The 20,619-nt window shown below is 42.4% G+C and overlaps 1 protein-coding gene, 2 non-coding genes and 1 pseudogene across 3 annotated transcripts in view; 3 read left to right on the top strand and 1 right to left on the bottom strand.

The window, feature by feature from the left end:
* The window catches only part of LOC140300470 (NLR family CARD domain-containing protein 3-like), an 82,427-nt gene that overhangs the window by 23,187 nt on the left and 38,621 nt on the right, over positions 1-20,619 (top strand). Inside the window, exons 2-5 of the mRNA XM_072379766.1 lie at positions 11,017-11,152; positions 11,872-11,982; positions 12,744-12,814; positions 14,564-14,848. Coding sequence (XP_072235867.1) covers positions 11,915-11,982; positions 12,744-12,814; positions 14,564-14,848 — 424 coding nt within the window. The 5' untranslated portion in view covers positions 11,017-11,152; positions 11,872-11,914. The remainder of the gene's footprint in view (positions 1-11,016; positions 11,153-11,871; positions 11,983-12,743; positions 12,815-14,563; positions 14,849-20,619) is intronic.
* Positions 4,046-4,164, top strand: LOC140269193 (5S ribosomal RNA). Its single transcript, XR_011907590.1, has one exon. It is a non-coding gene; the product is annotated as a 5S ribosomal RNA (ribosomal RNA).
* LOC140296944 (5S ribosomal RNA) lies at positions 6,028-6,133 on the bottom strand (annotated as a pseudogene).
* Positions 6,490-6,608, top strand: LOC140316656 (5S ribosomal RNA). The gene has a single exon (XR_011917340.1). It is a non-coding gene; the product is annotated as a 5S ribosomal RNA (ribosomal RNA).

Below are 20,619 nucleotides of genomic sequence, written 5' to 3'. Positions count from 1 at the left end.
TGATGATGAGTCATCTCTTTGCTCTCCACTGGGCTTTTCTGCCTCAGCTGCAGAGGCAACTTGCCTTCTTCATGGATGCTTGGAAGCATCACGGCCTGAGAGCAGCAGGCAGCCAGTCTCCCCACCAGCTTTGGACATCATTCAGACACCTTCAGGATCCTGATCAGGTGTGTTAAAACAGCTGAGTGCATCATATCAGGAGCCATTATTTAAATGATACATTTAAAAGGCCTAAAATGATTTGGCGAGATTACAGAACTTAATATTTATACTGAGGAGAACTGATTTCATAGCTTCAGTTTAAAACTGCAACTGAAAGTGTTTCAGTGAAACATCTGAAGATGCCAAAGCTTTTGTTTAAGTCTCCAGAAAGCCTACAAAATATTGAATAAGCTTAAAACTGTGATGGTGTTTTATTTGTGTTCAGGTGGAGGCAGACTGTGGGACTGACTGGGATGGACCACACGGCTCTGATGACCTCGGAGGTGAAACGGACCGAGTTGAAGGAGCCCAAGTGCAGCTTGAAGGACACCTGAGCGAGAACATGGCCAGGTCACCTGACCCCGATGTTCCCTTCATGGATGCACTCCACATCTATGCAGCCGCACCACAGCAGCTGATGCAGCCACAGCAGAACTGGACGAGTTCACCAACGTTCACACACTGCTGGATGGAAAAGTGCACCAAACACTTCATGTTCAATCGTCTTTATTAACCAAACTTTAACATTTGTAACTAAAACTTCAGATTGAAATGTTTGTTCTCAGTTCTCCTGAACTGTTACCAACCTCACACACTTCCAGTTAATGAGGTAAAGCCTTAACATGGCTCACTGCTCCACAGCCTTCAATGAGCAGCATGAAACAGAGGAACAGACTAACTGCTACAACTTTGAAATGTTCAACTTAAAGACGCTCAGTTTCTCACATTATTCACATCAGATCATTCCAAAGCCAAAGTCTGTACTTCTAACAGACGCTTGGAGCTTTTCTCTGAATGTCTGCTAGCTTTGGCTCTTCAGAGGCAGTTTCAGCAGGTCCTGCAGGCTGAGGCTACAGGCGTGGTCATTTCAGGAGGAACTCCTGCATACAGGTGCTGGGGAGGTATACTCCAACCTGTCCACAGCTTCAGGAGTTGGTGCAGTTCCTGAGAGGAGCCCACAGAGACACAGTCAGAAGTATTTAAAGCTGCCAATAAGATGCTGAACATCAGAACTTTCTCAAGTTTACCCAAAGATCAAAGAATCTCTGCTTCACCTGTAAAAAGAAACTGGTCTTTCTGCGGTAAAATAAAACAATGTTTCCATCATGTTACCGGGTAGATTTTCCACCACCAGGTTTCATAAATATGGAGTCAGTGTGAAGAATCAGCAGCAGCTTTAGGAGATGTACATTGTTCAGGTCTGTTTCTCTGAGAGAACATTTACAATCTGAGCATTTTCAGTGTGGTCTCTCAGAAAGCCTGAGCTGCACGTCTCCTCCAGGCTGCTGTGCTCATCCTCACTATCTGGCATCGGCCTCATGATCCTTTTCAGGATGATCTGAGAAGTAAAAACAGCCTCAGAGGCTGTAAACTGAAAGGGTTTATTAACAGAACAGAGCATCACTTTCATAAAAGCAGAGGCAGAAAAAGCAGGGGAGAGAGGAGGAAACAAGCAGCAAAGTGCTGCTTTAAGTTAAATTAAGCTGTCGATAAAGCAGCATTCAAAAGCTACAGCACAAAAATGTCTGTGACAGTCTGTAGGAAACACGTGTCGCTGCATTATCTGACAGAGCAGCAAACAAGTTACTGACTGGAGAAACAATCCACAGCTGTGACAGAGAGCAGCAACAGAAGCTCTACAGGGGTTGTAGGCTGTACTTCTATCACATCGGATGTACTGTAGATTTCTCGGGACGATCCATCTGAGTTCGTCAGCTGAGGAGAGTTGGACCCACGAGGGATGTTCCTGACCAACAATTTGCCCGTCGATTAGTCTAAAACTTCAATTTAGACAAAATAAAAATATGTCTCAAGATTTAGTCGAGGCCTCAGGACACAGATGCAGGGTCGAGTTCAAAGTCAAGACTGTTTATTCATATAAACAACAGGTTGATGATCTGCTCACAGAGCAAAGAAAGGGGCTGTGAAACTCCTGAGCACTCTCCTCAGTAACTATGGAGGAGGAGAGTGCAGCTGTGAAAGTGATCAAACCAAAAGCCTCTCCACTCCAGGAGGAAAACAAAGAGCTATTAAAGATAAGAAACTCGCAGCTCTCCTAACCAGGCGGACTTAAACAAAAGAAGCTCTCTCAGAAACAGAGGCACTATGAAACCTCAAACAGGCAACTTTATATCTAACAGCACACACTGAGAGCTGCTCTGCAGAATAAATACTTTTACTGGTGGAAGTGTTAGTAAATGTTGCTGATGACACTTTGATTCTTTTACCTGAGTGAGGTTTTAGATGCAGAACTTTTACTGGGAGTTGAATATTTCTCAGTGTGGCATCAGTGCTTGTAAAGGATCTACACCACTGTCACCTTTTATAAGTGAATTATAAGCTAAAGGCTTCCTGTTTGCCCCAGGTTAGGGCTAAGCTGATCCGGGTCAGGGGTTAAGTTGCACCGTCTGGGGGTGAACTGACCATCAAATTGAATCTAAATCAAAGCCATAAGAAATTTCAACCATAACTTACCTCTTTGAAAAACTGATTTAAAAGTCCATTATTGTTTTGTAAGTGGTCATATTCATTTTCTTCAGGATAACTTCACATTAAATCTGATAAACAAAAAAAATGTCATTAAAGTTGGAATCTTCCCTGAAACAGAAATGCTGAAGTGGAATGAATGAATAAATGTCCCCAAAACTTTCCATCCTTCCACTTTCTTTAATTCATGGTTTCAGGGGGACTGGAGCCTATCTGTCACAGAGACTCCTCAACATTCCAGTCTAATAACAACTCTGAAACTAAAGCAAAAACTGCAGCCCCAAATGAACATTGGCATGATATAGGCTGTGTCAAATGCAAAAGCAGTCCCTGTTTCCCTTTTTGGAACTCATCCTTTCTAAGGACAAAGTTAAATGTATGAGGATCAAACACAACAAGTACCTGGGACATGTCAACAGATCCAGGAAATCCAGGAACCAGCAAACTGAGAGCCAAAGAGAAACTGAGGCGTCTGCCAACAAATCAGCAGCAGCTGAAGCTGATCAACTTCCTGATGTGTCATGAGGTGATCACATGTTTCAACAAAAGACATCAAATAACAGCTGAAGCTGCATTACAGACAATAAGAGATGTGGAAGCAGCATCAAAGCTGAAAAATGGGAACTTTAAACCTTGTTGGATGTGAAATTAAATGTGCTGAAGAGCAGGATTTCTACACACGTCAGTCATCATCATGATGTGAGTGTTCAACTGCATAGAAACATAAGAAGAAGAAGCTCCACTTTAAGACTGTGTGATTCCAGAGATGATCCAGCATTGATCACTTCCAGTTTCTGGAGAATTTGTTTAAAAAAAGAAGCTTTCAGGTGAATTGATTTGATTGTGGATGTGAAGTGTGTCAGCGCCCCCTGCAGGTTGTAGAGAGAAGAGAAAAAGCTTACAGCACCTGGTATTCCCAGCCGGTCTCCCATCCAAATACTAACCAGGCCCCCTGCTTAGCTTTCGAGATCAGGCGTGTTCAGGGTGGTGTGGCCGTAAGCAAAAGTCACCGTAACAAATATCTATTATATAGCTGCTTGAACCATATGTTTCTTTTAGTTTTTCACCTAATTGGCTTGAGGGGCTGATGCTGATCCTGCACATGTTCTTCTCTCTCGTGTTGGTTCTCTGCAGCTGAAAGTGAGACTCTCAGATAACTTAGTGTCTGTCGACCTCTTCTGTTCCCTGTGTGTAGTTTTGTGTTCAGCGTCACACAGAGAGAGCGAGGCTGCTTAGTTAGATGATATCATCACAAATTGCTCATTTTTAAACAGTTACATTATATCTTAGAAGTCAGAACACAGTGATAGATGTTGTTTCAGCATCTATAAAAAGCTGATTTGTGACTGATTCTCTCGCTTACGGCCATACCACCCTGAACACGCCCGATCTCGTCCGATCTCGGAAGCTAAGCAGGGTCGGGCCTGGTTAGTACTTGGATGGGAGACCGCCTGGGAATACCAGGTGCTGTAAGCTTTTTACACCTGCAGGAGGCGCTGCTGCTCACTCAACACGGACAGCTTCATGACATACTTCACATCAGGAAGGAAATCGGTCAAATAAATTCACTTTTCAATCTTTGTCAAAGACTGGAAATGAGCGCACACATAAACCTCATTTAGGTCACTCTGTCATATCATCTTCCAGCACTGCTCAGCTCACAGTGACTTCATCTGTCTCAATTCTTCTGGATACCAAACACACACAAATATTATTGTCTCACATTAGTCTGCAGACTGTTAACAGATCTTCCTGCAGTCTGCAGATTCATCCCATTTCCTTCCTTCCTAAGAATCCCTGCTGATATCCAAGGTGCTGATCCCAGATCTGCTCAGATGTCCCAGGTTCTCCTCTGCTTTTATCCTCACACACTGAACTGTCTCCTCATCTATGTGTTAACAACCAGAACCCACTGATGTGGGCTCAGAAATAAAGTTTCCATTGTTTTCCAAACACAAATGAATAAATTACAGAGATTTACTGAGGCCAGAAAGAAAAAGTGCACGTGCAGCCACTTTAAACTGTCAAACAGGCAACTTTATATCTAACAGCAAACACTGAGAGCTGCTCTGCAGAATAAATACTTTTACTGGTGGAAGTGTTAGTAAATGTTGCTGATGACACTTTGATTCTTTTGCCTGAGTGAGGTTTTAGATGCAGAACTTTTACTGGGAGTTGAATATTTCTCAGTGTGGCATCAGTGCTTGTAAAGGATCTACACCACTGTCACCTGACTCAAAATCAACACTAATCAAATTGAAAGAAGTTCATAATCAGCTTTTATAAGTGAATTATAAGCAAAAGGCTTCCTGTTTGCCCCAGGTTAGGGCTAAGCTGATCCGGGTCAGGGGGCAAGTTGCACCGTCTGGGGGTGAACTGACCATCAAACTGAATCTAAATCAAAGCCATAAGAAATTTCAACCATAACTTACCTCTTTGAAAAACTGATTTAAAAGTCCATTATTGTTTTGTAAGTGGTCATATTAATTTTCTTCAGGATAACTTCACATTAAATCTGATAAACAAAAAAAATGTCCTTAAAGTTGGAATCTTCCCTGAAACAGAAATGCTGAAGTGGAATGAATGAATAAATGTCCCCAAAACTTTCCATCCTTCCACTTTCTTTAAATCATGGTTTCAGGGGGAGTGGAGCCTATCTGTCACAGAAACTCCTCAACATTCCAGTCTAATAACAAGTCTGAAACTAAAGCAAAAACTGCAGCCCCAAATGAACATTGGCATGATATAGGCTGTGTCAAATGCAAAAGCAGTCCCTGATTCCCTTTTTGGAACTCATCCTTTCTAAGGACAAAGTTAAATGTATGAGGATCAAACACAACAAGTACCTGGGACATGTCAACAGATCCAGGAAATCCAGGAACCAGCAAACTGAGAGCCAAAGAGAAACTGAGGCGTCTGCCAACAAATCAGCAGCAGCTGAAGCTGATCAACTTCCTGATGTGTCATGAGGTGATCACATGTTCCAACAAAAGACATCAAATAACAGCTGAAGCTGCATTAAAGACAATAAGAGATGTGGAAGCAGCATCAAAGCTGAAAAATGGGAACTTTAAACCTTGTTGGATGTGAAATTAAATGTGCTGAAGAGCAGGATTTCTACACACGTCAGTCATCATCATGATGTGAGTGTTCAGCTGCATAGAAACATAAGAAGAAGAAGCTCCACTTTAAGACTGTGTGATTCCAGTGATGATCCAGCATTGATCACTTCCAGTTTCTGGAGAATTTGTTTAAAAAAAGAAGCTTTCTGGTGAATTGATTTGATTGTGGATGTGAAGTGTGTCAGCGCCCCCTGCAGGTTGTAGAGAAAAGAGAAAAAGCTTACAGCACCTGGTATTCCCAGGCGGTCTCCCATCCAAATACTAACCAGGCCCCCTGCTTAGCTTTCGAGATCAGGCGTGTTCAGGGTGGTGTGGCCGTAAGCAAAAGTCACCGTAACAAATATCTATTATATAGCTGCTTGAACCATATGTTTCTTTTAGTTTTTCACCTAATTGGCTTGAGAGGCTGATGCTGATCCTGCACATGTTCTTCTCTCTCGTGTTGGTTCTCTGCAGCTGAAAGTGAGACTCTCAGATAACTTAGTGTCTGTCGACCTCTTCTGTTCCCTGTGTGTAGTTTTGTGTTCAGCGTCACACAGAGAGACCGAGGCTGCTTAGTTAGATGAAATCATCACAAATTGCTCATTTTTAAACAGTTACATTATATTTTAGAAGTCAGAACACAGTCATAGATGTTGTTTCAGCATCTATAAAAAGCTGATTTGTGACTGATTCTCTCGCTTACGGCCATACCACCCTGAACACGCCCGATCTCGTCCGATCTCGGAAGCTAAGCAGGGTCGGGCCTGGTTAGTACTTGGATGGGAGACCGCCTGGGAATACCAGGTGCTGTAAGCTTTTTACACCTGCAGGAGGCGCTGCTGCTCACTCAACACGGACAGCTTCATGACATACTTCACATCAGGAAGGAAATCGGTCAAATAAATTCACTTTTCAATCTTTGTCAAAGACTGGAAATGAGCGCACACATAAACCTCATTTAGGTCACTCTGTCATATCATCTTCCAGCACTGCTCAGCTCACAGTGACTTCATCTGTCTCAATTCTTCTGGATACCAAACACACACAAATATTATTGTCTCACATTAGTCTGCAGACTGTTAACAGATCTTCCTGCAGTCTGCAGATTCATTCCATTTCCTTCCTTCCTAAGAATCCCTGCTGATATCCAAGGTGCTGATCCCAGATCTGCTCAGATGTCCCAGGTTCTCCTCTGCTTTTATCCTCACACACTGAACTGTCTCCTCATCTATGTGTTAACAACCAGAACCCACTGATGTGGGCTCAGAAATAAAGTTTCCAATGTTTTCCAAACACAAATGAATAAATTACAGAGATTTGCTGAGGCCAGATAGAAAAAGTGCACGTGCAGCCACTTTAAACTGTCAAACAGGCAACTTTATATCTAACAGCAAACACTGAGAGCTGCTCTGCAGAATAAATACTTTTACTGGTGGAAGTGTTAGTAAATGTTGCTGATGACACTTTGATTCTTTTACCTTTTTACCTGAGTGAGGTTTTAGATTCAGAACTTTTACTGGGAGTTGAATATTTCTCAGTGTGGCATCAGTGCTTGTAAAGGATCTACACCACTGCCACCTGACTCAAAATCAACACTAATCAAATTGAAAGAAGTTCATAATCAGCTTTTTTAAGTGAATTATAAGCTAAAGGCTTCCTGTTTGCCCCAGGTTAGGGTTAAGCTGATCCGGGTCAGGGGGTAAGTTGCACCGTCTGGGGGTGAACTGACCATCAAATTGAATCTAAATCAAAGCCATAAGAAATTTCAACCATAACTTACCTCTTTGAAAAACTGATTTAAAAGTCCATTATTGTTTTGTAAGTGGTCATATTAATTTTCTTCAGGATAACTTAACATTAAATCTGATAATAAAAAAAAAAATGTCATTAAAGTTGGAATCTTCCCTGAAACAGAAATGCTGAAGTGGAATGAATGAATAAATGTCCCCAAAACTTTCCATCCTTCCACTTTCTTTAATTCATGGTTTCAGGGGGAGTGGAGCCTATCTGTCACAGAAACTCCTCAACATTCCAGTCTAATAACAAGTCTGAAACTAAAGCAAAAACTGCAGTCCCAAATGAACATTGGCATGATATAGGCTGTGTCAAATGCAAAAGCAGTCCCTGTTTCCCTTTTTGGAACTCATCCTTTCTAAGGACAAAGTTAAATGTATGAGGATCAAACACAACAAGTACCTGGGACATGTCAACAGATCCAGGAAATCCAGGAACCAGCAAACTGAGAGCCAAAGAGAAACTGAGGCGTCTGCCAACAAATCAGCAGCAGCTGAAGCTGATCAACTTCCTGATGTGTCATGAGGTGATCACATGTTTCAACTAAAGACATCAGATAGACATAGCTTTAACAGCTGCAGACCAATATCAATACTTTCACAGTTTGTTCAGAAACTAGATAGTTTTATTGAAAACAACAGCTTATTGAATGAGAGTCAATATGGGTTTGGGTCAAATAGGTCTACAGCTGCAGCAATAATGAAGGTGACAGAAGAAATCCCAACTGCAACGGACAGAAAGAAGTTTACCATATGAACCATTCATTGAGCTGAAGAAAGCTTTTCACACTATTGATCATTCAATATAACTTTCAGAGTTAAATAGCTTTGGTGTGAGAGGAGTTGCTTTAAAGGGGAACTCCTGTATTTTAAAACCTGGACCTTATTTCTGGCATGAAATACGTTTCATCTACTCACAGAACAGTTTGGCGAAAGTCGGCATCCTTCGGGAGCTATTTAGAAAACTCGCAATCAGCGTATATCCATATAACGGAGTTAATGGGACGATGCAGCCTCTAAATAAGACATTATCTGTCTTAATTTCACCAATACTTTAAGAAAAATGAATGAACGAACGTGTACTATAGCTCTGTTAGTTCATAGGTGCTGTTATGTAGCTACTTGCGGCTATAGGAGAGCTAACGGAGGGATTTCTACACAGGCCCTCTACTGGGACAACCAATTTAACCAATTTAAAACAAATGTGTATCTCAGCTGCAGGAGTCAAACTTTGGAATTCTCAACATAATGATTTAAAAGGTTTTTCAGATGTTTCCCTGTTCAAAAAATGTATGAGGAGAAAACAATTGGACATTAAACAAGACATTAGACAGTGGAAGGAGCTGCACCCATCTGTCCCAGACAGCCCTGATGGGAGCAGGCTGGTCAGAGCTTTCTCTGGTGTCTCTGTTGTCAAATCTGAGGACTCTTGATATCATTTGAAAGGTCTGAAGTGACATTGTTGCTCGAAAATATTTCTGCCTGTCGATGCGTCCCAGAGACGATCAGTGGCCTCATTGCAGGATCTGTGCACTCCAGCAAAAAGAAGAAGCATCCAGGTGTTCCTCATCAGTGTCTTTCCACATGTTGCCGTGGACTTTTGTTCCTTCAAGGTTTGACTCTTTTTAATGGCATAAATAGCTCAAAACATGTGTTGATGTCACTGATTCTGGTCACAGCAAACCCTGTGATTCCAGGAGTCATTTTGATGACATCTGCAGCAGCTGCCCTGCCATCATGTACATCATGAGGTACTGAGCTCCAACACATCTTACCATTTTTGGACTTGAGTCTTTCAGCAGGAGCAGCTTCAGCACCGGTGACCTCCTCATCAGATGAGTGTCTTCTGGATGATATTCCACTTTGTCTTCCTCCTCAGAAACCTGCTCATCCGTATCTCCATGCTGCTCTGTGTCCTCTCCCTCATTTTCACCAGAAATATGATGCAGAACTTCTCTCACTGAGAATCTTCTTTTCATTTTGGCATGCTGCACATTGGAGATGTGCACTCTGCAGGTCACCAACTCCACACTGAACTGAGCTCACATGTGTGGACATGCCCGTCTTTGCTTGTTCTGTTTCTGTGCAGGTAAACTGGATAACAAGGCAAAATGAGAATCCCCTAAAGCTCACATGATGAGGAGAGGAGCTGGCTGTCAGTGTGTTGGCTGACAGTGCCCTGATGATGTCATCTGTGGCTCTAATTATTGCTTTATAATCTTATTTTTGTAACTGGGACGAAACCGACCCGAACAACACAGAAGTCTTAATTTCAGCCTGAGCTTTTTACAATTTAGTTTTATTTTGGTTCCTGACAATAGATAAATCAACTCCAGTTAACTGTAAATATGAAAAACTGTGGTATTCATGTCTCATCCCATCATCACCATTACAGCACCGCTGCTGGAGCTGATACAGACACACAGGAGACTTCTAACATTTTATCAGTATCAGTTTTACACAGACAGCTGGATCCAGGATGACTCTGATTGCTGTGCAGACCTGAGAGATGTCACCTTGATGTGTTCACAGTTTGTCACATGATGACAGATGTTTTTAGTCTCTGTGCACACATCTGGTGCATCTGTCGCAGCACTAAAACTACAGAGCTCCTGCACAGTACAAATCCCAGTTTAAACCGTGGTTTTGATATATTTTCTGGTGATTATCAGCGACTTATTCTGTTCCATCACTGTGAGTCTTCCCAACATTAGGACTGCTTTCAGCCTACATGGATGGGACAGTAATGGGTGGTGTTTCCATCGGCCGGTGACAGACATAACAACAAAATAACGAGACAGAGACGAAGAGACTGAGCGTGGCGTCTGTGACAAGAAGAGTCAGAAACTAATGACATGGATGAAAGTGAACTCTGCTCACAGTGTAGATTCAGAGCAGGAAGTTAGTCCTCACCCATCACTGTGTTTAACTGTTTGAAGCTGTCGGCTGGAAGAAGGATTCTTGGCAAATGTGTTGACAGTGTAGATTATCTTCAGTAATTCCTTCTTCATCCAGTTTAAAATCACAGAGAGTTAAGATTCCTCAGATCAGATGATGATCTGGACATTCTTGCATTAGCTCTCTGATCTCAGTGAGACTTCCTGGTTGAATAAAGGTGATGATGTGAGGTTCAGTTAGCTTTGCATTCACAGAGCTGTGGAAATTTCCCTTAAAACAGGTTACTTTGTACTGTTAGACCAAAAAGGTACATTTCAGAACCTGTACTAAGTTGAAGCAGAACTTTTATTTTTTGACAAAGTATTTTAGTTAATTTTTTACAAAAGTATATGTGCCTCTACTTAAAAAGAGGTTCTGTGTACTTTAGCAGCCCCTGAAGGAGAGTCAGAAATCATCAGTCACACCTGAACACACCTGAGTGTGTCATATAAAGCTGACCTCTGATCACTTTAAGACTCTTTTATGCTTTGCAGAGTTTCAGAGTGACGGCAGCCTGCAGACACAGAGGACTGATGTCGGAGAAGCAGCAGAGGATTTCCTCTTCTTCCACACAGACCTGGTCCAGACAGCAGAGAGCTGCAGAGGGAAGAAGTTCATGGAAGAAGCTGAGTAAGTGACACTTTGATTCATTTAACAAAGTCTCTGAGCAGAGAGAGATTTCCTCTGCTGATGAGACACAAGTCATGTGAGCTGAGAGTAAACAGCAACAATCAGTGTGTGTTGATGAGGAGCTGCAGCTTGTTACCAACATGAAATGTTTCCCACTCAGTCTGCTGCTGTTTTCTCCTCCAACAGAGGAACTCTGACTGGAATGTGCTGTTCACTGACACTCTGTTCATCACTGCTCTCTGAACACACTCACAATAAAACTCTGAGTCCTGATATGAGACCCAGATTAATCCTGGACTCTGATCCTGTTGGACTCTGATACTCAACCTGTTTTATGAAGGATCATAATTCAGGTGTGTCTGGAGCCTCTGTGTGTGATCATGTGGACTCATCAGTGAATAATATTTAACAGAGAGGAGTGACCGCTCCCTGGTGGTTCCTGTCAGACTGCAGTGATCCTGCAGGATGGATTTCTGGAGTCCTGCTGCTACTTATCTACAGTGTAGCTGTTCATGCTGCAGGTTCAGATAATCAGTGTGTGTCAGTAAATGGAAATGTTTCATCATCATCATCATCATCAGGATCATGATGTCTGTGCTGCTCCATGCCTCCCTCTAGTGGACTGGTGGAAGAACAGCAGCTGATCTTTTTACAGCCCAAATGATGGAGAGGAGGATTTGAGTTGATGTGCAGATGAATGATTTGTGTTTCCTCTGCAGATGAAGGTAGAAAGTGTGTGTGAGCTGATGTGAATTCAGCAGCATGGATCAGTGTGAGGACACTAAAACCACTCTGTGTGGGGAACATGAGAGCCAGAGCAAAGCTCAGAGGTGAGATGACCATCTCTAACTGTCCATGACTCTGCTCCATGTCAGAGCTCAGCACTCACATCACCAAACCACCTTTATTCACAGTTTAGTGTTGCGTTAAAGACCAGAACAAAAACAAATTTCTCATGATGCTGGGCCTGGACTTAAACCTCAACCTGCATCTGGACCAAGATCTGTCAACTTCAGGAAGAGTCTCCACATCGATCATCATATTTTTCTAACCCACACACGCTTGTCTTCCTTTTCGTCCAGCTCGCTGTTCACTACACCTGTAACTGAATCTGAAGAACCAGTTCCTAAAATCAAACCTAATTATTGGCTTTCTGAAGCGTCCTCTGAACCTAAACCTGGCTCCCATCCTGAAGCTTCTGCTAGATATAAGCCCAAAGCTCTATTTGGGTCTGTATCTGAACCAGCACCAGCAATCACATCCAGACTTCATCCTGAATATGAACCACCAGTTGTGCCAAGACTAGAGTCTGGACTGCATTCAGCTCTTGAAAGACAGCCTCTGAAGTAAACTGAAGCTGAAATTTACTCAAATTGGCTTCATGGTGAAATATCTTATTATTACATACATTACTCTTATTACATACTAAAATAAAAAAAAGAAGAACTTTACAACGGCCAAGCGTTTGATTTATATTCAGCTTCGGCCACAAATTTTCAATTCAGTGCATCCCTAGTAATTTACTTTTGCATCAGTTTTATTAGTTTTTGTTGCATTATAGAGAACTTACCAATTTTGTTTTTTCTTATAGAGCAAACATGGAGACACCTGTGGAGCACCTGCAGGACCCTCCAACTCAGGCAGCTCCACCACCTTCAGCAGGTAGGAGTCTATCAGTTTCTGCATGGAGACATCAGTGAGGCAGAGACACATGATGCTCAAACTGACCAATCACAGCGACGGTTGTTTCTGTGTGGGTCCTTAAGCTTTCAGTTAGCAGTGACTGTTAGACTCTTTAACTATGTTATAAACCCTTAATACAGCTGCAGCAGTGGGCAGAGGCAGGGTACAACACCCCACAGGTCAGTCACAGCTCTGATATGTAAGGAATAACACCAGTTACCATGGTGATAAGCGCCTCACTACAGTCTAACGTAATTTAAATTCCTTTAATTTAAAGATCTCTGCAGGCTGCCATTGGTGTGATACCATCATTGAACAGAATGTAGAATGAGTTTTTAGGTGATGTCTTTCCAGAATAACAAGTAACAGGTAAAGGAACCTGTTCTATCCCACTGATATCTGATCCAACACATCAGCCTTTATATCAGAGAGTATACGTCAGATTAAAATTTACTTTGATTTGGTCATTGAATCTCTACATTATTTTGGGTCACTGTCAGAGCTAACTCCGCTGCTTATCAAGTTCAGAGCTTGATGTGCAGCTGTCAGGATATTAATGGCAGATGGATATAAACTTTGCACAAATTATACAAGTTTTCATTTTGGTTTTGGAAACAAAAATCTAAAAAAGTTTTATTTGTAAATGTGTTTATTTTGAAAATGCTTCAGATTTTCATCACTACTTTCTACTATTAGCTTTAATTGATCTTCAAACAGATTCACCCATCAAAAACCATCTGGTTAAATATAAAACAAACCATTTCTGATCAAGATATCTTTGTTCTGAAACACAAACAACAGCAATGACTCTGAGAGTCTGGAAGGTTCATAAAATCAAAAGCACTCTTCTTGCACCAACCAAATTGACTTAAATTTTTGGAATACCTTGATGTTCAGCCTTTTATATCATGAACATATTGTTTACATTAACACTCTGGTCCCATTTGCTCACTTGGTTTGTGTCAGTACAGTGGTGCAAGGTAGGGAGGACCCAGATGCAGACTTCCAAAAATCAAACAAAGATTTATTCCAAATAAGCATAAGGCAGAGCACCGGGCAAGAACTGAAAACGCAGCTGAGCCGGATAGCAAAAAATGCTTTAGCGTTAGCGAAACATTACAAGACTTAACTATGAATTTAAATATACAATACTTTGAATAATAATACTGTGACTATGGAAACTATGGTGGCAAAAAACCTGACTTAACAAGCCGTGAACATGAAGATAAGTGAGGATTTCGCAATGACTGACTGAACGTGGAAATTGAATACTGTGGGGAGGTGATTAGTGATGATGTGCAGCTGTGGAACAGAAACAGGTGTCTTGAGTGAAGACTAAGTGACAGGGAAAAGAACATGACAAGAAAATAAACCAAGAACCTGAAAACATAACAAATAACCTGAAAACAAGATTAATCAAAACATAAAACGTGACAGTTTGGGTGTGTGGTATTAGGACTAAACACTTTTTGGGAAATCTTCTACACAGACCGAGCTCCTCTTCCCTCAGCCTCACAGGTATATGATATCCCCTTATCAACAAAAGCACAATGAAAGCTATGTTCATGACATCATTCATCACTGACTGTCTCCCTGGGCTCCTGCTTCCTATTATCCAGCACTTTACTGTGTCAGCTTTCAAAATGTACATGAACCCCTGAAGTAGTCATGATTCATTATTTTTACATTTCAAGAACATTTATAGTTCATGTCTATGACATCTTGCAGAGAGCGAACTCAACAGAATACGAATGGAGTTTGTGAAGAGGGTGACGGAAGAAATCCTCAAGCAGTTGCTTGATGCCCTCTTAGCAGATGGTGTCTTCAGTGATTTGGAGAAAGAAGCAATAATCGAGGAGAACCAGACCAGAGCAGATAAGGCACGAAGACTCGTCGATGATGTAAGAAGAAAAGGAGAGGAAGCCTGCAGGAAGATGATGGAACATCTTCAAAAATTAGATCGTACACTTTCCTCTCAGCTGTGTTTGTTATCTGGCCCATCAGCACAAGAAGGTAAAGCCACATATTTCTGTAATAAGGGCTTAGAGGGTGCATGGGAGTTCGCCCAACTAGTATACATGTGTTTTGGAGACTTGGAGAAGGTATTCAAACGTGTCCCTCAGGGAGTATGAAGTGCTGGACCCCTTGATAGGGGCTGTTAGGTCTTTGTATGACCGGTGTCAGAGTCTGGTCCTCATTGCCGGCAGTAAGTCGGATGTGTTTTCCGTTGAGGGGTGGACTACGTCAGGGCTGCCCTTTGTCACCAATTGTGCTCATAATTTTTATGGACAAAATTTCTAGGTGCAGCCAGGGGCCTGTGGGAGTCTGGTTTGGCGACCTCAGAATCAGGTCTCTGCTCTTTGTGGATGATGTGATTCTGTTAGCGTCATTGGGCCGTGATCTTCAGCTCTCATTGGAGCAGTGCAGCCGAGTGTGAAGCAGCTGGGGTGAGAATCAGCAAAATCGGAGACCGTGGTCCTCAGCCGGAAAAGGGTGGAATGCCCTCTCCGGGTTTGGAATGAGATCCTTCCCCAAGTGGAGGAGTTCAAGTATCTCGGGGTCTTGGTCACGAGTGAGGGACGAATGAAGTGGGAGATTGACAGGCAGATTGGTGCGGGGTGTCAGCAGTGATGTGGCCTCTGCATCGGCCTGTTGTGGTGAAGAAGGAGCTGAGCCAGAAGGCGAAGCTCTCGATTTACAGTCTATGTTCTATGTTCTACCCTCACTTATGGTCACGAGCTATGGGTAGTGACCGAAAGAACGAGATCACGGATACAAGCGGCCGGGTGTCTGGGCTCTCCCTTAGAGATAGAGTGAGAAGCTCAATCATCTGGGAGGGGCTCTGTGTAGAGCCACTGCTCCTCCACATCTAGAGGTGCCAGATGAGGTGGCTCGGGCATCTGGTTAGGATGCCTCCTGGACGCCTCTGTTTCGGGCACGTCCCACTGGGAGGAGACCCAAGGGAAGACCCAAGACATGTTGGAAAGACTATGTCTCTCGGCTGACTTGGGAACGCCTCGGGGTCCCCCCAGAAGAGCTGGAGGAAGTGACAGAGGACAGGGACATCTGGGCTTCTCTGCTCAAGCTGCTGCCCCCGCGACCCAACCCCCAAACAAGCGGCAGATAATGGAGGGATGGATGGATGGATGGATGGAGGGTTCAGCACACTGGTCGCAAAGTACAGAGCAAAATAGACACGTTATTTTGTTGTTGGCAGGCAGAAAGCTATTGGTTGTTATGTGTTGTAGGCTTTATGTAGTCAATAAGGACGATTAATCTGTCCTGTTCCCATCTACATTGCAATGCACCCCTGCACTGACAGTGATTCTGTGGGTGCAGGAGGGAACATCGCAAATAATTCACCCACACAACCAGCTTGTTGTGTCCATTTTTGCCTTGTCGTGCACTTTTCACAGCGACAAACCATCATTACACAACGCAAGCTGTAAAAAATGAATGGGTTACATAGTGAAGCGGTGGGATTGTCTCATGAGGTCTGAGAGGGCCATTAGTAGATGAGCAGTGTAATTTTTACAGACTTGAACCAACACCAATTCAGTTCCACATTAGTTTGTGTAGTAGCTGCATCTGTGTGGCATGATAGATACAGTGGAGTCCATCTTTAACCTCGGTAGAAGTGGGAGAAACGTTCTTGGGAGATGCTCTTCAGTTGCATTTTCTGAGGGTTTATCTCTTGGTTTATCTGAGGGAATGTTTGGAGTAGCCTTTTTTCTGAGGGCTTTGAACAGGGTTATGGTTGCTAATGTGTTTACAGAAAATAATCTCTGATTTTAAGGTGTGTTTGGATGTGTGTTTCAGATGGAAGCTCCACCTGTGCAGCAGCACGTGAATGTAGGGTTTGCAGTAAAGTTTGGTGTTGAGGATCTTCTGCAGTTGTTTAATGTATTTATTATTTTCACATGGAGTGAGTGTTTTTAGTGGGATTATCTTCTTGTTTTTCTTGGTTTGTATTATTCACTTATGGTTGGTAGTTTATTGAAAACTTGTGTCCTGTTTTTTTCTGAGGAAAGGCCTTGAGTTGCTTCCCTTGCGGAGGGCTTTGAGTTGGGTGTGTGATTTAAAACTCCAAAGGTTTTACACCAAACTGTTGTTTTGTTATAGGGTTTGCAGACATCTGATCCTCCCCATCTACACTGTTGTGTGTTAGAATAAATTGAAAGGGACAGAAAAATGATTTGTGTCTTTCATTTGCAATTATAGCCTATATTAATAACTGTAACTGAGATAAGTGCCTCATCAGAGTTTGAGGTAAATTTTCATTTAAAGGCACATGACTTTATTTACTCGATATCTATGCTCCATACACTGCTCAGTAAGAGGAAACCTTCTTGTCTCCCATTTTGTCTTTCAGAGGTGCTTCACAGGTGTCAAACCAAACTCAAGTGTAACTTGAAGAAGAAGTTCCAGTGTGTGTTTGAGGGGATTGCTAAAGCAGGAAACCCAACCCTTCTGAATCAGATCTACACAGAGCTCTACATCACAGAGGGAGGGACTGGAGAGGTCAATGATGAACATGAGGTCAGACAGATTGAAACAGCATCCAGGAAAGCAGGCAGAGCAGAAACAACCATCAGACAAGAAGACATCTTTAAACTCCCACCTGGAAGAGATGAACCAATCAGAACAGTGATGACAAAGGGAGTGGCTGGCATTGGGAAAACAGTCTTAACACAGAAGTTCACTCTGGACTGGGCTGAAGGCAAAGCCAACCAGGACATCCAGTTCATGTTTCCATTCACTTTCAGAGAGCTGAATGTGCAGAAAGAGAAAAAGTTCAGCTTGGTGGAACTTGTTCATAAATTCTTTGATGAAACCAAAGAAGCAGGAATCTGCAGCTTTGAAGAGTTCCAGGTTGTGTTCATCTTTGACGGTCTGGATGAGTGTCGACTTCCTCTGGACTTCCACAACAAGGAGCCCCTGACTGATGTTACAGAGTCCACCTCAGTGGATGTGCTGCTGACAAACCTCATCAGGGGGAAACTGCTTCCCTCTGCTCGCCTCTGGATAACCACACGACCTGCAGCAGCCAATCAGATCCCTCCTGACTGTGTTGACATGGTGACAGAGGTCAGAGGGTTCACTGACCCACAGAAGGAGGAGTACTTCAGGAAGAGATTCAGAGATAAGAAGCAGGCCAGCAGGATCATCTCCCACATCCAGACATCACGAAGCCTCCACATCATGTGCCACATCCCAGTCTTCTGCTGGATCACTGCTACAGTTCTGGAGGATGTGTTGAAAACCAGAGAGGTAGGAGAGCTGCCCAAGACCCTGACTGAGATGTACATCCACTTCCTGGTGGTTCAGGCCAAAGTGAAGAAGGTCAAGTATGATGGAGGAGCTGAGACAGATCCACACTGGAGTCCAGAGAGCAGGAAGATGATTGAGTCTCTGGGAAAACTGGCTTTTGAGCAGCTGCAGAAAGGAAACCTGATCTTCTATGAATCAGACCTGACAGAGTGTGGCATCGATATCTCAGCAGCCTCAGTGTACTCAGGAGTGTTCACACAGATCTTTAAAGAGGAGAGAGGGCTGTACCAGGAGAAGATGTTCTGCTTCATCCATCTGAGTGTTCAGGAGTTTCTGGCTGCTCTTCATGTCCATCTGACCTTCATCAGCTCTGGAGTCAACCTTCTTGGAAAACAGCCATCATCATCAGCTCCTATCGCAAGGGCACAAAGATCTTTTTCTTTAAAGTCTTTGAAAAATATGTTCGTTTTTTGCTCTGGTGTCAATCAGCAGAAAGAACAACAAACAACCTCCCAGACATCTGAAACAAGAGAAGATCATTCTGCAGATTCTCTTCGACTCTTCTACCAGAGTGCTGTGAACAAGGCCTTACAGAGTCCAAATGGACACCTGGACCTGTTCCTCCGCTTCCTCCTGGGTCTTTCACTGCAGACCAATCAGAGTCTCCTACGAGGCCTGCTGACACAGACAGGAAGTAGCTCACAGACCAATCAGGAAACAGTTGATTACATCAAGAAGAAGTTCAGTGAGAATCTGTCTGCAGAGAGAAGCATCAATCTGTTCCACTGTCTGAATGAACTGAATGATCGTTCTCTAGTGGAGCAGATCCAACAGTCCCTGAGTTCAGGAAGTCTCTCCACAGATAAACTGTCTCCTGCTCAGTGGTCAGCTCTGGTCTTCATCTTACTGTCATCAGGAAAAGATCTGGATGTGTTTGACCTGAAGAAATACTCTGCTTCAGAGGAGGCTCTTCTGAGGCTGCTGCCAGTGGTCAAAGCCTCCAACAAAGCTCTGTAAGTACATGTTTGGTTTCAGTCAGTAATGAATAAGCTGCTTTCTGCATGTAATAAAGAATGAGTTATTTATTCTTACTTCTATGTCTCTAGTCTAAGTGTCTGTAACCTCTCAGATGAAGGATGTGCAGCTGTGTCCTCAGCTCTCAGCTCCCAGTCCTCCAGTCTGACAGAACTGGACCTGAGTATCTACGGCTCAGGAGTGAAGCAGCTGTCTGATGGACTGCAGAGTCCACACCTGAAACTGGAAACTCTTAGGTTAGATTTCAATTATGTTTTGATGTTTTTCTTTTTCATGCAATGTTGTGATGCTGTAATTTTAAAATATATTTTTAAATTTTTAAAGAGGACACATAATCAAAAATCCCTTTTTATATATCTTATATTTATATAGGGAGGGGAACATGCAGTTGTTGAGGGCTGTTCAAAAACAGTTTAAAAAAAGACAACAGAGGTGTACAGAAAAAAAAGCTGAATAGAAATATTTTGAGAGATGTTTGGCCAACTCTCAGCAAAAGAGAATTCTTCCTTCATCATGAAAATACAAAACAAATGTTTTGTTCAATGAAGATTCATTGCTGTACGTTTCACATTCTGGTAGAAAACGAGCAGCTGTCCTTCCTTTTGATGTTCCCGTTCTTTGGATCAAGGTGCTGTAGCCACCTGCTGCTGTATTTACTAACTGCTCCTCACATTTTTGGATTTTCTCTTTAGATCGGCTGCAGCAAAATTACACAAATGTCTGAGCAAAGTTACAAATTTCATGTCACGATTAGACAGGGAGAGATTAAAAATGGGCAACTTGTAAGTCACATGCACAAACTGAATAATCTCAGTCTACATGTATTTTTGACATGAAACTAGTTCCATCTGAAAAGCCTTTTTCATTTGATGTGACATTGAGTCATGTCTGTGCATTTTGTTAATCTCTTATAATTTGTTTTTCTTTAGGAATATGCACTCATGTGTCATTAGAAAATATGTTTTTGGATCATGAAATAGAGATTAACAAAACTGTATATCACCTAAAAAGAAGCTATGGGGATGTTTTGGCTTCACGGAGCAAATGTGGATGGATTCTTTTAATGAGCGTTGCTTTGACAGTAACATTAAATTTTATTCAATTCTAAGTAAGTATTGTGGTGGAAAAAAATAATGAATATTATCCAAGCACTGTTAAGGTGAAAAGCACTCAGGCAGGTTTATTGAATAGTTCTTGTACAAAAGAGAACAAGACTTCAACACAGAGCACCTGTGCCAGAATGTAACTCTGATTTCCAGTTTCAGTGCATGTCGTATTATACCTGAACACAGGAGAAGGAAAAAATGTATTTGTATCAGACTGTGCAAGCTAACTTCTCCTAGCTGGACGGTCTTGCGGAGTACGCAAAGCAGAATATATAATGTAATACAGAAATGTTTTATTGGAAACATCTTATGCCTGGGAAAAGAAGACCAAGTCTCACAAGTCATTTAAACATGATGAGAAACAAGCATAAG

The sequence above is a fragment of the Leuresthes tenuis genome, unplaced genomic scaffold (genome assembly GCF_036924035.1).
Source record: "Leuresthes tenuis unplaced genomic scaffold, fLeuTen1.0.hap1 SCAF_1, whole genome shotgun sequence".
NCBI lineage: Eukaryota > Metazoa > Chordata > Actinopteri > Atheriniformes > Atherinopsidae > Leuresthes > Leuresthes tenuis.
The sequence above is the reverse complement of the archived record's forward strand: the minus strand, read 5'-3'. Positions and strand labels throughout refer to the sequence as shown.